Here is a 17,566-nt window from a genome sequence, read left to right as displayed (position 1 = left end):
CACAATTTCTGAAGCTCATTATCCAGATATATGCTTATTTTCCCCAGCATTATAAAAATCAAGAATTTGATGAATTAAAAATATTTCTCCATTCACAGTAATAATGGGCAAACATTTCCATTTGTGAGCTACATGGACATCCCTACTGTACCACAAAAAAGTCTATTAAAGAGATTACTGCACAGTTCAGTGTATACTGTATTAGTGTGTAATGTGTAACTGTATTATATAACATATATTATACAGTGTATTGTGTATGTATCATACAAGAAAAGTACATATTACATATTGTTCTACAGTTACCATTTAACACAGTGCTGTATTAATGTTCATCTTCAGATGGTTGGGCTGCGTAGAATTCCAGCATCACAAAATGACAGGTTGCACCTTGACAGTTTTTAAGACAAAGAACTTGGAGTACTTCTATTGTACTTAGGAGCTCTGACAGTTTTTCATTTCTACTATGTAAGTTCTGAGCTCAGATGATTTCAGTGTCCAGGTTTTATAAATCAGAGCTGAGGTCAGTCCCACCAGCCACGTTCTCATTGGGGAGAGGAAGAAAGCCAAGGTCCCATAGGTTCGCAGCAGGAAATAGCAGGAATAAACCTGCCAGGCCAGGAGGAGTGTCATTGCCAGGTGAACGAGCGCAGCCACGAGACGTGGGATGCGACAGAAGTGTGAGCGGAAGCTGTGACCTTGGCATCGCAGCAACAGGCACCAGCACAGATAGGCCATCAATGGCAGGTTGAAAAACAACATCTGAAAAGAATAGCAGAGAAAAATAAGACAATGGGCAAACCAAATATTCTGGGTAACATATATGAGGGCATAGAAAGATAAGAGCACATAAAACTGTCCTGTCCTAAGGGCTGAGTACAATTCCCAGAAATGGAATCTCAGGACGCACTTCCTGTGTGTGAGCTGAGGACAAAACCAGAAAATTCAGAGTGGTAGATCTGTAGAGATGGCCTGGTACATCCAGAGAGTCCAAAACAATATCAAATTGAGGAAAAGAGAAGTTTGAGAAAACAATGCACAATCTCCTTCCTTTCTGCCCTTAAAATTTGCAGAAAGGCAAGAAAGACTTATTGTAGTCAGGCATGGCCACTAATCTCCTCTGTCCTTCCAAGGCTCCTTTCTTTATAAAACTAAAAAAAATTCAGAAAAAAAAACCCAGAAAAAAGCAGTTTGTCAGCCTTAATTTTTACAAATACATACCTGTAAAATCCCAACCGCAAATGTCATACTGCCCTGTAAGAAGGAGCCACCAACGAACACCCCAAAGGAGAAACAGGCCCCCATGTGGCCATCTACCAGTTCACCCACAAACCATGGTCCTGCAAGAGAGGAAACCAAACATGCAGCACCATCAGGAAACAGGACAGACATGGCCCTGTGCCACATGGTCCTTCCTACTCCTGAGTACAAAGCAGTTCACAGGGGAAAATGACTTCTCTATTGCTTGCAAATAAATAGTAAATAAATAAATAAATAAGCCTAATGTTTTCATCTTCAACACATGAAATGCTAGGGCTTGGACATTAGGCCCAAGCCAGAGTTGGCTTATAGATGAATCCTGACTGCCTCGCAATTGTGCTAGCGAGGCAAACTGCTAATACTAGATATAGATTTACTAAGCTTTTTCTGTTAGCCATTGTTAGGAATAAACAAACTGTTTGTGCTATTTTGGGGAATTTGGACTGATAACTTTCACATGGTCTGGTGTGAAGGAGGCACCAAGGCCATGCAGCTATCTGCAAAATATTTTAGGGAACTCCACCCACTGTGTGCTGGGCTCTGGCCAAGGCCTGGCCTCGGGGGGGCAGAAGTGAATACCACCAGGGGTTTTCCCCATCAAACCAAAACAAATGCAGGTTATTTTTAGCCTATTGATTTGGCCTATAAAGGCTGGACCCTCTTGCAGTGACTTTGGACGCCTCACCTACGAGTGGGCACACTGCACAGGACTTCCCAATTGCTGGGAAAGGCTCTCCCAACCCTCGCTGCAACCAGAGGCTGCAGGTCTGGGGGATGATAAAGTATTAGGGTAACTGGTGATGTATCTTTCTTAATCTCTATTCTTTCCTGTATGTAGTAATGATTAGGTGCATTACCTTTCTTACTGTCTTTGTTGTTGTTTGTGCTGTTTGTGTTAGAGCTTAGTAAACTAATGTTATATGTAAATATATTATTAATTTTTCTATTATCTTAAAACATCAATAGTAAAATAAGCCTATTCTTTCCATTGGTGTCTGTGTTACTTCTGTAGTCCCCATCAATTGGCAGAACAACACAACAAACTGCTAAACATCCCTCATGTGAAAATACCATGGTACACCAGTGAGTTGTGGCATGCAATGAAAATACTTTAAAGTTAGTTTCATCTCTGTGACAGTTTTCAATAACACATATAACACATTCCTTATAAGAGAGGCAAGAACATCGATCCTTTCAAATTTTAGCTTTTTCCCAGAATATGACACATGAAAGATGTGATCATAAACAATTCCAGCCTGGCTCAGCACAGAAATTGAAATAGGCAAGCTGCTCTATGTTATGCATACTACACTGACTGCCATCAGTACTATCAGAGGAGGATAATCTAAAATTGTTAGCATCAGAGCCAAGATATCCTAGTGAGATCACGTGAAATGCACATGCCATGTACTCATTTTACACCAAGATACAACAAGATCTTACTCAAAAAATAAGTGAAAACCAAACTAAATTTAAAAACATTCACCTTGTTTTCAGAGTAATTTAACAATATAAGTGTTTAATTCATTCAGGGGTTCTAAGTTAGGCTCTTACAACAAAGCTTTAGTCTCTTAGGACATTGACTTTTCAAGTTCCACATAGATTTTGTAACTTAAGTAGATTTTCCCCATTCCCCAAGGTGTTAGAAGATTTAATTTTCCGCAGGATCAGGTGTGTAATTTTAAAATACTAACTTATGTCCTCCAGTACTCTAGGCTACTTACCCAGAATGGTGTATAAATTCAGAACCAGAATTGAGTAATAGAAGGTGTTTGTTTTACTGAAGACGTGCAGGGAATACGAAGTCAGAGTAAGTAATCCTGGCTTTTCTAAACAGAGACATCATGCAAGAAAAATACACTTAATTCAGGCTGCAACACACCCTCATATATGTAAAACAGTGGTCTTTGTGAGACAAACCTTCACATTATTTACTCATGCTATTAAATAAGAAATATAAAACCAGTATTTGGTATGTCTACAGAAGAAAGGCAAAGGAACACATTTCTACCATTACTGTGATAACTGAAAGTAAAAAACCAATAAATATAACACTCCCTATTAAAACAGCAGAAGAAGCTGTCATTCTAAATTGATACACTTACTGTACGTAAATAAAACTGAACCACCACTCTATACTCAGAAAATGAGTTAGCTAGAGTAAAAATGTGGAGAAAGTACATATTAAATGAAAAGCAAGAGAACCAAAACAGTAATTGCAAACCCAGAAAGACAGGTCAGCATGGACTAGATTAACTGGATTTTCTTTGATTAAATCTACTTAGTGAGATCTGATAGCAACTCAGATAAAATGAAGGCTAGGCCTTAAAATGACAGCATTCTGACAAGTGTGTGGTATCAGCAGAAAAAACATTAACTTTCTAACTGAAGCAGACAATTCATAGAGTGAAATCAAGAGAGCCTTCCTGTAGAAGTTAGTTTGTAGATTTTTACTTAAGTGGCTGCTTGTCTCACAAAGAATTAACCCCCAGAGGGCAGGCTTGACCTTTGGAAATCAACAGCTCTAACAAATTTGTTCACTAATTTATAAAACATTTGTCATGGTCCACAGGGACCTAGCTGACCACAGAGTCAGCTCTTTCATTTTTAGTGCTGAGTTCCATACAGGCAACTGAAAATCTATGCGTTTTCTAGGCAAGTGGTTGCTGGAGTTACCTCAGGATGCTATGTGATTATGAGTATAAAGGAAGGGACAAACACTGACATGAATAGGAAGGGAGGCAGCTTCCAGAAAAATCTCATTAGTAAGGTATGGTTCAAACACTTGTTTAAACAATAAACACCATGAGCTTAACAGTAATAATTTTCATTTACCAGATTTATCACAAACAAAATATCAAGTTATGACACAACTGGTCTTAATATTATTTTGAGAAAGACTCAATCCTGTTCATGTTCTTTGCAAAGTTTAACAAAAGTTATTTTTGTAGAAGGAAATCTGTTTCTCCACTCAAGTGACAGAGAATTCTGTGACAACTACAGAGAAACAAGCACACATACAGGGCTAACACAAAATAAAACATTTCATTCCTTATGCATTTGGATTCTTCAGTGAGAAAATTAAAATGAAACATTAGACTCCAATCAATTGAATTTTTGTTCAAAGATACCTGCTCAAGTTTTAAAACTTACTTTATTTGATATATTGGAAGTTTTCCAGGTCTCCTTAAAAGCGAAACAGCAGCTGCTGAGAAACCAATCAAACCCCCACAGCAGCAGATGCAAAATATAGCAATTAACAGTGCAATTATTTATATACTGTTAGCACACAGATAAACAATAAAAGGTTTAGGGGAAAATATGTCCTCTAAAACGCACAGGCATTGGTTCATACCTTTGAGTGTTGGCTTTTGGAGGTATCTGAAAGCAACAAGCAAGCTGATCTGAATCAGCACCATCAGTCCAAAGAGCACACGAGCCTGAAAAGACAGTTTTAACTCAAAGCCAGCCCTGGAGTAGTAGGAGCCTTGGAGCATGACTTATGGACCTAGACAGAATGGTACAAAGATTTCTAACTGAAACACACACGCAAAGCTTGATGGTGTCATTGAACTGAACAGTAATTTGACTTGTACTGTACTGACTTGAACTCAGTGGAATGGCTGAATGTAATAGACCTGAATCTTTAAAACACAGTGCTTGTAAAACACATCCATTGAAAAAGTACAAATACACCTCTTAGGCAAAACATCTTCTGAGTGTTGTATGGAAAAGAACTGCAGTTCAAGAGATTGCATAGAATATTGCTTATTAAGTAACAAAACTAATATAATTTTGAGCCAATTATGATACTATCTACAGTCATGTGGACTTTCTTACGTTGTTCTAGAAGTGCACCTAAACAATTATGACATGCCTTCTTTGCACATACTGAGCTGCAGTGTCAGTAGCTGATGTGAGACCTTCCCTGTGTTCTTGCCAGAACACATACTGCAACAGATCACGGTGGTTTTCTTTGACTTAATGTTTCCTTTTTCTGCTATCTCCAGAAGTGCCTTTTCTATTTCCTCCTTCCACAAAATGTGTGCATACATCTATGCCTAAAAATGTACACTTGTGACTATATCCAGGAAGTTGACTGCACGAACCACTGTGCACATTCATGCTTGAAGTGCTCAACTTGAGAAACTTGAAATATTTACGAATTCCAATGGAGTCATGTCTGGGAAAAGTAAACTGCATTCAAGTCTACCAGGAATTAGGAAAATGCCTCCTGCAGCTCTGGGGAAACCAACATGGAATGGCAGCTGTTTTGCTGAAAGTACTTACTAAAACATAGTGGTCAGTGAGCAGAATAACAGATGGCCAGAAGTCAAATCTAAGAGAGAGGTTTTCTTCCATAGCAAATATATGGCCTCGTGTGCTAATTCTTCCTGAAGCATCCTGTATGGATATACAATAAGAGAGCAATTAGATACCAGCAGTACACAAAGTACCTTAAGTTCCTAATTATCACTGCAGCTTTTCTGGAAAGATCTGATTGACACATGCCTGTCTGGCACACTGCTGTATTAAATACTTCTGCCTACAAAGGATTACTCACTGATAATTTTGCAGCTTCAAGTAAATTGGTGATTATAAGATCATAATCTGAAAATGCTACATATGAAGGAGATCCTGTCAGAGATTCAGCAACTTGTGGAAGACAGTGACTGCTCACTGCGCTCACGACCACTCATTTCCTCAAAGTTCAATTCTAGGCAATAGCCCACAATAAAATATTTTTAAGCTTTGTTGTGCTTCCCTCGTCTTATTATATTTATTTCTCATTAAAAATAAGAATGCTTTCTTTAGGCCAACTGCTTTATGAATGTTTTAGTGCTCAGCAGTCACTGTTTACTCCTTTCTTAAATGCTTTGGTTTTTGTAATCAGACAAATAGGAAAGTAAGTCTGTTATCATCTAGTTAGGTGGTGCAGAAGGGTGATGGAGAAGCCATGACAACAAAAAATTCAATATAAAGAATGTCAACAGGTACCTTACCAGGACAGTCACATCTATGTGATGGAACCCTTCACTGTAGTTTTGTGGGTTCCACTTCAGCACGTAGAGAGGACCAGACACCTGATGTGCATTCCCCAAGTGAGCTCCATCTATATAGACTTCAACGGAGATGATGACATAAGGAGAGAATGCCAGAATTCTAAGGAGTGAATAAACAGCAAAATAAACAGATTTGTTAGAGAACTTGCAGATTTGTCATTCCCTCCTGAAGTCCCTAATGATTCTTCTACCTTGTACTTAAGAGTTCAAAAGATTTAGAAATTAAACCAGTGAAATACCTGTAGGCTAATGATAACATGGTACCTCTTTCCTACAGATGAAAAAATGTAGTTTTGTATGGCACTGTGCAAAAGAATAGGATAGAAAACTGGCTGTGGAACAGACAAAAAAGTAGCAGAGATCAAAAAGTTCTGGCAGAAATAATTTTAGGACTCTTTCTGACAAAACATTTGCTAACACAAGTGGGAAATATCCTCCTGCACACATAGACACCGGATCAAATGGTTGTAGATGGCTTCATTAAAAATTGCCAGTATCTCTCTCCAAAGTCCTTTGGTTTTGGGTGTGGAGTTTTTTCTGCTTGTTTTCTTTTTTTTTTTTCTTTCTTCCTTTTTTCTTTTTTTTTCCCCCTAATCAGAATATAACCTCTCAGTCTTTGCAAATGAATTTATGAGAAAAGGAGTGGAAGACATGACTGGTATTACAGATCCCAGAAAACAACAAAAGTATTGCCACTTGGCAGTGCCAAGTTGAAAAGGGCCTAGAAATTTGAAATATAAATGAAAAGTTAAATAGCAAAGGTAGAAATGGAAAGATGGCGAGATTTAAAACCAATATGACAATTGGCAGAGGCTTCTGATGTTCTAATATGTCTAAGGGATGTAAAACAGAAAACACAAGAGGCTAAGAAGTCTGAAGTGAATAGGGAAAACACTTAGAAAAATACATAACCAAATCCTGAAATCAGCAGAGGGAACATGAACATGTGATATAAATGACACAGATTATGTATTAATCTAACTCTACCAGCTTTGGTTATGTAAAAACATTCAACTGACTTTAGGTGAAATAACTGCATAAATAAACATGAATTACTACCATACAATCTCACTGTATCACAGATATGATAAAAAGAGAGCTCTCAGGAACTATCTTCCAGAGAAAAGTAAATTCTGACACCAGTGGACACGCATGTTTAAAAAAAAAAGGTTTTGTGTATATAGGTATAAATATAGATGTATATTATAACCAAGAAAGAACCTCAGCTATTAAAATATGCTTACATATTGGGAAATCAAGATATTACTAGGTACCTGATATGAGTGGAATAAAGAATTTTGACTAGTGGTTCATGAGCAGAACTGCTGTAAAGGAAGGATTTGGGATTGGTGATGAGAACTACAGGCCATTCTTCAAAGTTAAGATCTGCAAAGCTGAAGAGGTCATGATCAAACGCAAGGATCCGGTACCTATAAGGAAAAGGAAAAAAATCTTGTTAATACCAAGTACTGCATGCACAGCTGATTCTCATGGTTCTTAAGCTCCTGAACAGAACTACTTCGATTTATTTTCCATATATTCTCTTCTGTAGTTGATAGTATGGTAACCAACTCTGCTGTATTATGGTACAGCTAATTACCTCTGATCAAGCTCATTTCATTACAAATCATGGAAGCAGTACTCAAAATTCCAAATGTCATGATCTAAGGAATTTTGCACATGAACCAGAGAGATGAACATATGCTAAAAAACTCCAATATAACCTACATTACTGCAATGTCTGGGTAGGTACTCTAGTTATGGACAAAGACCCCAGTGTGCTCTTTTCCTGGATGCATATAAGTATCTTTCTTTGGATTACTGCAGAATGAAAGCTAATATACTACTGTACATTCCATGCAGCATCAGATACTTTTCGACATGCTGCTAAATTAGTATTTCTCAGGTAGACTATTTTTGTGTCCAAAGTTCTATCAGTTGGTGTAGAGCATGGGTATTTTGAAGTAGTGATGCTGATTTTTATTACAATTTATTAATCTACATTTGAATACTAAACACCTATTAAATAGACATTTAAATGTCCTCTTTTTAATTTCTAGATATCAAGAATTAATAAAAAAACTACTTCATTTATTATCACACTGTGGGTAAGGGGAAAGATCCCAAGCTTGAACACAAAGACATTTTTCAAAAGCATTAATAGTAATAACCAGTCAAGGAGATCTCATCGTTCTTACAAATTCACCAAACGATCTAAGAGGAACTCACAGTATAACCAGGCAGGCTTCATAAAACAATCTGCTCACATAGTGTTTACTTACTTCCTATTATCCATCCAGTCTCCTAGCTCAAGTTCCAGAGTGCCACCACGGTGCTGACTGTGCAAGACTGGCATCAGCCCATGCAGTGTATGGAGATGTCCACACAGATAGGCTGTGGCAGAACTGATAAAAGAACATAAGAACTGTGATTATTTGGGAGGGAAGGAAATATGACTGCAGAAAACCTGAAAAAGTGAGAGACAAGTATGTGAAGAGAGGCAAGAAATGTACTTCAGACTGAAAACACAGAGAATAAAGACTTTACCTCATTAATGTTCGTATTCCTGGGGCTGGGGAGATGATTGTTGAAGTGGGATAATGACCAAACCAGATAGTATGGTTGCTGTGCAGACTTTCTGTTGCCATCAAAGACAGCTCTGTCATTTGATTCTGAAACAGGTAGGTCCAAACAAATCTGTTTAACATACAGGCTATTGTGAAACGATAACAAAAGGAAAGCAGAACGAAACAAATGAAGAATACAATTAATTAAATTTTTTTTAAACAGAGAATACTCTCAGTTGAGTTGCTTCAGGGACATGAACAAACTATACTACTAGACATAACTCTAAAATCCGATATTGGAAAAAGAAAGTGAAAGCAAGGCACTCAACATGTTTCTTGCAACCTAACCCAGGAAAGATGAAATATGAAGAAAGATGTCAGCAAACAGTATTTCTAAGCTTCCTACTGCTTTTTTGTATAGTCAAAGAGTTCATTTTACAAACAACTTTACCTTACAAATTGTCATCTCTACTACAATTATCATATCTACTATTTCTTGGGTTCCTAGATGGCCTTTGATAGGCATGACTGACCACAGAAACTGTGCACCACATCCTTCAGTCATTTAACTGGATGAACTCTGATGCTAAATCTTGGAAATATTACTCAGCCACTGCTGTCACAGTTAAGCAGAAGTAACACTTTACACAGGAGGTAAAATTTCTCTCTTTACTTGTTTGACCTACAATATTAAATCAACCACTTACTGTCCAGAGCACCTCCCAAAACCAGTAAGCTCTCAAAATCTAACAGAAAAGGCAAGATAACTGAAACCAGAAAAGAACACAAATCCTCTTCTGCCACTTTGCAGATCATCTTTTAGGGTAACTGAGAGAACCACCAACATATTCTTTTTCCTCCTACCTGGAAAGAAATGCTGAAGGGCATGAATAAAGGAAACAGAAACAAAGATATATTGAAAGAGAATGAATTCAGTATACTCTTCTGGGTTAAGGTAATCGGCTTCTTACGAGAAGTTATATTTCCTTTGCCCGTATGAATTTGAGCTTTAAGAATACTTCTATTTAAGCTATTTATCCAAATCACTGATTAAAACTTAGTTTATTTTTCAAATTCCTGGCAGAGGTTTAATGCTCCAAAAGTTCCAGGTGTTTACCTCTACTTGCAGTTTTGTGCAAAAATCTGCAAATGATGGTCTCTAGACTCCTGCTGCCAGGCAATTAGCAAGCAAAGGCTTGACTTACTGTAGCCAAGGACAGGAACTCTAGACTCAATTGCATTTCTTAGCTCCCTAAGAGTTTGTCTGCAAATCTACTGCACCCACTATGGATTATAGTAAAAAAATGAGAAGAGTACTTGGCACTCCTGTATTGCCTTTCATCTAAGTATCACCAAGTGCTTTTCAAACACTTAATGAATGTCAAACCTCCTTTAGACAAGATTAGAGGAACATTTTACTTTTCCTCGAGGCCATTATCACTGGCAAAATAGACATCTGTTCATAGAACACAGGAACTCTCAACACTTCAGAAGAGCATCTCGAGCAACAATATATCAACAAACTACAGGGAAAAAACCCCAAAGGGAAGCAAAATGTTATCTAAACTGATACATGATTTAAACATTGGGATTAATGTCACCCTTTCAAAACAATAACAATTTTTAAGGTCTCAGAAGTTCAAACCTCACTTTCATAAATGGCACATTTCTTTATAACATTATCTTTCACATTATTCTATTGATAAATGCAACTCTCTCATCTGTAATAGTATTGAAAAAAGCATCTAACAAAGCAAAAAGAAGGGAAATTTTAAAGCATGGGGTTTATGGTTTGTTTGTTTAACTTTACAGTATATAAGGAAATTATTGCTCATGTCTAGGTAAATACTATGAAATTACTGACAGTGCCCTTAAAATGCCTAATTTGACATTTTTGTACTGGATTTTTTCTTAGGAGAGAAAACACAGATACTCTATATGTTAAATGACAAATCCATTTTTCTAAATAAATGTCCCACATGTATAATAACTTAAAATTCTAAACACTCTTTTAGAGGAACGTGAATCTTTCAGAAAATTCTTCTTTATGAAAACAAATAAAAACTTTTACAGCAGCAAAACAGGAAGCAACGTGTAATGCTGAGACTTATACAATACCATGTCTAGAATCCCAAAGAAATTATAGGGTCTCTTAGGGCCTGGGCTGAGCGTGGCATCCACACAGATGAATGAATAGTTCCCAAAAGAGGTAGAGTGGATGTAGTGGAAAGAGCCATCTTTACGCCACGCAGAGTATTTCCTAACGAAACAAATGGAAATATTGCTGTTAGGAAACTTGCAGCAATGACAAAAATTACCTGTGCATATCAAAGCAAGATTTCTTGCATTAGATCTAGCTCCACTTTGTTACTGCAGTGGTCCCTTCTTAAAAGTCAATGGCATTGAAAAGTCAGTGCTTTGAAGAAGATGGGCTATTTGTTAAGGCAAGCAGCAGGTTAGCACACAAACATTTGAAACATGTTAGCATAAATATGCTTTCCCTGAGCAACACGGAGCTTTTCTATGGATAAAGGATAAGCCAGCAGCATACAACAGATAGGCAAGATGACAGGACCATAGGATCTTACACAACTCTTAATTAAAGAAGATTTACAAAGGAAAAAAGATACTGTCTTGCGTGTATTGTGGCATCCAAAAGAATTTTTCCTTGCTTACCTAGAAATATTAGAGACATCAAGTCTTGACTAAACCATTTCGTTAGAGATTTCTTAAGTTACTCTGTTAAATAATCAGCTGTTGGCTAATGGAATATGATATTGAAGCAAAGAAATATTGAAGCTTTTCAGTTATTTTCCAAAGAATCCAAAACAGAGACACTGCAGCAAATCTCATTAATAGTAAAGAAGGCATAATTTCTTTTTGCTTATTATCTGGTTTTGTTTTTTGACACAGAAAATCTTCCCAACTCTCCTGGTAATGTCATTACCAGTTCTCCTGGGGAATGTCTTCAGAGTTCTTCAGTTAAAGAGTAAAACAGAGCACAAAAAGGGTTGCTATTCTTTTTCACATTATCTGATATTAATTGAGCTCTTGAATCTTAATCCTAAAATACTCTAAGAAGGAAAAGTAAACAGGGAAGGACTTAAAAGACATGCCAGCTAATTCCACCTTTTTCCCCCCGAGCTTTTATCCCAGTATTGGCTATGACAAATACATGCAATAATGAATACATACGTTGCTTTCTCTCCTTCCATTGAAAACAACATTTCACTCTGCCCATCTTCACTCTCCTAGAGTGTGACTAAACATTTTCTTAATCTTTTTGTTCTATTAATGGATTAGATTGATAAAATTATCTCTGTAGGATAGTTCTACCTTTAGTGATGCTTAATAGCTTTTGAGGATTCTTTGTGCCTTTCTTCAGTCTTAAAAAGTATGATAAATCTCACTGAAGCTTCTTTCTTTTGCTATGATGACAGACTATAATGAAACAAAGCCATCATAAGAACCAATTTGTTTAGCAAGATGCTTAATTAATAAGAAAAGACTTTTTCACTTGACTCAGAATTTCACTCAGAGATTCTTAGGTTGGCTGAACTGCTTTGAAATTTCACCCTAATCCTTTCCAAATGCTTTTGCTAGTGAACCTTCAATGTGGACTAGAAAGCAATGATCCATACATCTTCCCAAAACACTAAGCTTGTCCAGGCCAAATATATTCAATTACAAAACAGAGAAGGACAAGAGATAAGAAGGCTGCACAAAGAATTCTCTATTTCCTCAATCTATTCTGCTCCTCTGATAATGCAAAAGATAGAGGAAATAGCAAATATGATCTTGGACCATAGGAAAGTCAGTGAAAAGGCATGGATGTGCTAACTGAGAACAGAACATCGTTTAGTGAGTTTGACCTTGAATATAACAGCATCTATATGACAAATAAAAGTACCTGTAATAATTCTGAACACTATCCCGGTGTGGAATGTTGAATGTATCTGTAAGGGAGAGAAAAAGGAAATGAGAAAACTTTCAGATCAAATTAATCACTGACCTTTGTATTTTACTTGGTAATATTGAGATAAAATGGTCTCAGGAGGTGCTAAAGAGCTATTTTTTTAGAAAAGCTCAACTGACAAGCAGGCTGTCTAATCAAGGAGGACAAGTCATTATATACTTGATGCAGTTAACCTAAAAGTGGCAATAGTTTTCTCATTTAAGTTTCAATTCAAAGCTAAAGCTGCTGTGGGAATGTAAATTGTCATTTAGTGGCTAAAAGCTGTCTCCACTTTGACCACAGAGCTTTTCAGAAGCTTTTTGAACTCGGGCATTCTCTGTAAGTAAGACCTAACTCATTCACAGAAAAGAAAGTAGCAGTAGTATCAGAGAATAGCATGGGTAAAACAGATAGCAGCTTGGGGAGGTTTGTACTGCAGCTGGGTTCCATCCTCTCCATCAAGGCTGGTAACAGAAGTCTGAAAGGGAAATTGATGTATGTGACAAAGCATGCACTTTTTTTTCCCCACAGTGCTAGGCTTTCTACTTTTGCCCCTTCTGTAACCAATGGCTTATACAGTCTACAAGATCCTTAGCTTGTGCTTGAATGCTTAGAATATGGCAACAACTGTAATGTGTACAAACTTCCATGAGGCTTTTCTATTCAAAGGAATCAAAATTTCTTTTACTTGCTGGACATGTGATACTGTTTTAAATTAAATGTGTGGGGAGGGGGGAAGTCTATAAAAAATAAATTGAAACCATTTCTTCAGTAGGGTAAGGTTACACTTTGCCCCTCCATTAAATAGTGGGGTATGTAAACTAATGACCTGGAAACCAACATCTGAAACTATGTTCTACCTGTTGCCAGGCAAAAGATTCTTACTTCTCTGGTACTAAAATGCCAGTAAGTGCCTGTAAGCAAAGTGTGCCATCAGCAGACACATGGATGGTGAGCCCTTCTCCTGTTTGTAACAGCCACTAATACACTGGTGAGTACAATGACTTTACCTCTGTATTCTGTGATCTGCAATCACAGGAAAGACAGAGATGTTTCATTTCACTCATACCATGATTCCCTTTGATGTCTATCCACCTGGTTTTTTCCATGACCCTCGATCTCTTCAGGATTGCCTGGTAAGTTTTCCATTCTGCTTCTACCTGTTCAGATCCCAGTTTATCTCTTGTCTTAGCATCTGTCAGATCACCTGAAAGTGTACAAAGGTAAGATGTAACTAGAGGCCTACACAGTTTAAACAAATACTGTAACTAGACAAACATGCAATCCCTGCCTCCTAGTGTAAGTGAGTGCAGGGCTCCTTGATGCAATCTGGACATTTCTGCATCTGGTCTAAGAGGTCACTATAAGGGTAAATGCCTTCTAATGCAGATGCAGCAGCCTGATCAGACATCTATCGACCACATCACTGCAGCACTTTTACTAATGCCATGCCAAAGCAAAGCAAGTTGTTACACAGTCATTATACCTGAAGATTCTAGTCAAAGAAGCTTCATTTAACTTTACACCTTCTGTATCCCCTCAAGCTCCAATAAAAGTTCAAGCCATTCTCACTTCTGTAACACCTCTCTGTGTTGCTAGTTAAAAGATGAATGCTAACTATTTCTGAATTCTTAACTTAAAATGCAAGCATTAGATACGCAACTCTCAGTAGAAACAAAACTCCAGGTCTAGCATTAAGATTCTAAAGCCTTGCATATAGTAATGGCTCAAAATCTTTTTGATTTGCTTGTTGAAACTTATTCCATTCCAATAGCAATATCAAGCTATCAAATGAAATGCAAGGTTTATTTCACCTGTTGTGGTGTGATATGTTCAAATGGAAGCCAGCAATGAAATTTTATAGGTGAATTTCATACAAATGACAAGGGATTGTTCTGAGAGAAGAAACAGCTGTTAACAACTAATCAGAACCTTTGCTCACTTCTGTAAGTTCAAATACAAAGAATGTAGAATCGCTACCAGGACAAGAAGGAAGGTAACTGTTATGACTAAGGTGTAGCAACACATACTGGGAAAACAATAGCTATCTTGCATGGTTGTCTGTTACACATAATACACACCAAACTCACCATCAGACTCAAGACACTGAACAAAAACCCACACTCTTGAGTTGAGAAGTTATTCTCTTCTGCTTCTAGCAGTCTGTCTATCTTCAGCTGCAATTTCACTTCCATTGCTTAAGATACCTTAATGCTTTAAAGTTCTCTCTTGAGATCCTGGAATTTTGCTCATTTGCTCTTCCTTTGACAGCACACTCAACAGGAAATTCACACTTTTGAACTGCTCACCTGTTGCTAGAACAAGTGCTGGCCGAATCACATCAATTGTTTCAGAACAGAATTTTTCAAAGTCAGGAGCTCGTTTGGGATCCCGAAAACTGCTGATATGAATATCTGACACCTGCAAAAGAGAAGAATGAAACACTGTCCTAAATAAAGGGTTATTGCTACCCAGGTTGTTCTCGAAAGCCAAGGACATAAGTATGCAACATAAGAGCAATCTTAGTGATTTTTATCATTGTAAGGGTTACAGGAAAAAAAAGAAGCAGATGACTAGGGGAGAACAGAAGCAGAGCAAACATATGATATTATGACTCTAACCCTAAAATCTGTTTACATCAGAAAATTTCCCTAAAACTAAGGGGTACAATAATACGGAGAAATACTTGGCTATCCACAGAAAGTTGTGAGGACTCCAAGTGGCCTGTTGCCTGTCAAATTCTGAGAGTTTCTCATACAACACAGTGGTTCTGGTGGAAGTGAGAATACAAAGTAGTTTTGCAAAGCAAGAACAGGTTAAAGTTACCTAGAACTTTTAAAGTATACTGATAATTTATTTTGTACCTGGCATGACATTCCCAGTAGCTGCGTGGAAGGATTTTTAACATTCTATCCATGCATTTCAATGGACCTAATGAATGTGTTTAGATCCCATTCCATGTGCCTTCAAGAAGGCAAAGAATGCCCAAGAAATTATATGACTTCTACATCCCTGTAAGAGATGCTGTTAATTTCTGAACCAGTCAAAGCTCTCACATCAGAAGAGCTGTTTGGTATAGGATGGGGAGAATAAGAAAAGTTTTTAGTTTGGGGTTTTTTATATTGTGGCTTTTCAGAACTGTACAAAATAAATCTTGGGTAAATGCTTTCTATTTCACTTTCCATTCCACTTCAGGCAATCAATTAATAAATTGCCCTCCTCGGTTTAAATAAACGGTATTTGATGCTCAAAAATAGTAAGCACATGCTCATGGCCATCTGACCATGTCACTTGGAAAGAAAACCATTTAACTTTTACGTTCAATTTAACAAACCTATTCCTGTAAAGCTTTTACTTTTTTAAAAAATCCAGATAAAATACCCTGGAGACAAAAATGCCTTACTCCCACTTATTCAGTCATCTGAATATGTAGAAAATATTACCTGAATACAGTTTTCTAATTACACTTAGGAAAATTTCCCATTTGGAATTACATGGAAATTTTGTCTAGAACATAACTGGATGCTAAGAAAGGTAAACACTTTTAGAATAATCTTATCTTCATTTTTATTGATACATTCAAGCTAGTGTGAATCAAAGAACACAATACAGCAAAACTAATTTAATCATTGACATGGCTATAACATCATATTTTGCTTCTCTTCAGCCTGTGGATTTGCAATTCATTTCTCTCAGCAATCAAACAAGAGAAGATACAAAAACTTCTATAGTGACTGTCTCCATATCCTTGAGGAAGAAAAAAAAGTCTTACCAGAACCCTTACTTGTGCTCTACCAGTAACTACAAAGAATGTAAACTTCCTGCCTTACAGCAGAGACTGGTTGTAAAGCCTGATTTTCTACAAAGATCTTCCCACATCTTTTCCCCTACCATGATAAGAGTTTAAGATTTACAAAAGGCTTAACTTTTCAGGTCTAAGAGCTACAGTGTCGTGGGACCTCTGAGAGCTGGGACTAAGTTTCTGTCATCACTACCAGCCACAAAATATGAAAATCTTGGCAGTGGAGCCACTTTTTTTTTAAATTAAATTAACTTCAAAAGATATCCCAGTAAAAGGGAAGACAGCAGGCAAGGTGAAAAGCTTGTAATGCTCTTATTTAATTTAAAAAATGTAGGTAAAAGCCCACTTGCTGCTCTCTTTCCTCTCCCTCTGAGTGATGGAGATATTTGGCCTCTGCATCATAGGCAGCAACTTAGGTCAAAATGGGTTGGAAGAGATTTAGAGATAAGGAGAAATCACCATCAGTGTTCCTTATCTAGGGGCAGGCAGGCATTAACAAGAGAGAATACAAGGTCTTGAGCAACAGTAGAATGCACCCAGCTGACAGAAACAGGAGAAATAATTGTAAGTTGGTCTATATAGGGTATCTATTCAGCACTGGGTAAGAAAGGAAGTTCTCCTGTAAGAAAAGTGAAAAAGCCATTAATAGAAGATTATAGTATAAAGATTGCAATTTAGTTCAGTTTAAGAGACAGTCCTGTGGATGGGAGGAAAAACGAGGCAGGAACTCCTGGGAGAGGGACAGATCATCTTGAGCTCTACCCAGTGACCTAGGCTAGACCTACAGAGTCACCAGGGAGCCTGAAGCCTGTTTCCCACATCATCAGGCACAATACCGGATTTAGTGCTTGATTAATTTCCAAGTTAGGTCAACGATAAAGCAGCTGTTAAAGGCCACTTCTGAAAGAGAACACAACCACTT

The 17,566-nt window shown here is 37.3% G+C and overlaps 1 protein-coding gene across 1 annotated transcript; it reads right to left on the bottom strand.

The window, feature by feature from the left end:
• Positions 1–432: 432 nt before the first annotated feature.
• On the bottom strand, positions 433–15,263 carry TMEM62 (transmembrane protein 62; the record flags this gene model as incomplete). The annotated part of the gene is made up of 13 exons (XM_009074965.1): positions 433–759; positions 1,219–1,337; positions 2,982–3,086; positions 4,613–4,697; positions 5,548–5,661; positions 6,261–6,420; positions 7,595–7,750; positions 8,603–8,725; positions 8,868–8,992; positions 11,006–11,147; positions 12,798–12,843; positions 13,912–14,049; positions 15,152–15,263. Coding segments are annotated over 13 exons (1,752 nt in total), but the record flags the coding sequence as incomplete, so codon positions are not given.
• Between the last annotated feature and the right edge of the window lie 2,303 nt (positions 15,264–17,566).

Source organism: Acanthisitta chloris, unplaced genomic scaffold (genome assembly GCF_000695815.1).
Source record: "Acanthisitta chloris isolate BGI_N310 unplaced genomic scaffold, ASM69581v1 scaffold21185, whole genome shotgun sequence".
NCBI classification, from domain to species: domain Eukaryota; kingdom Metazoa; phylum Chordata; class Aves; order Passeriformes; family Acanthisittidae; genus Acanthisitta; species Acanthisitta chloris.
This window is presented reverse-complemented; position numbering and strand designations above follow the sequence as displayed.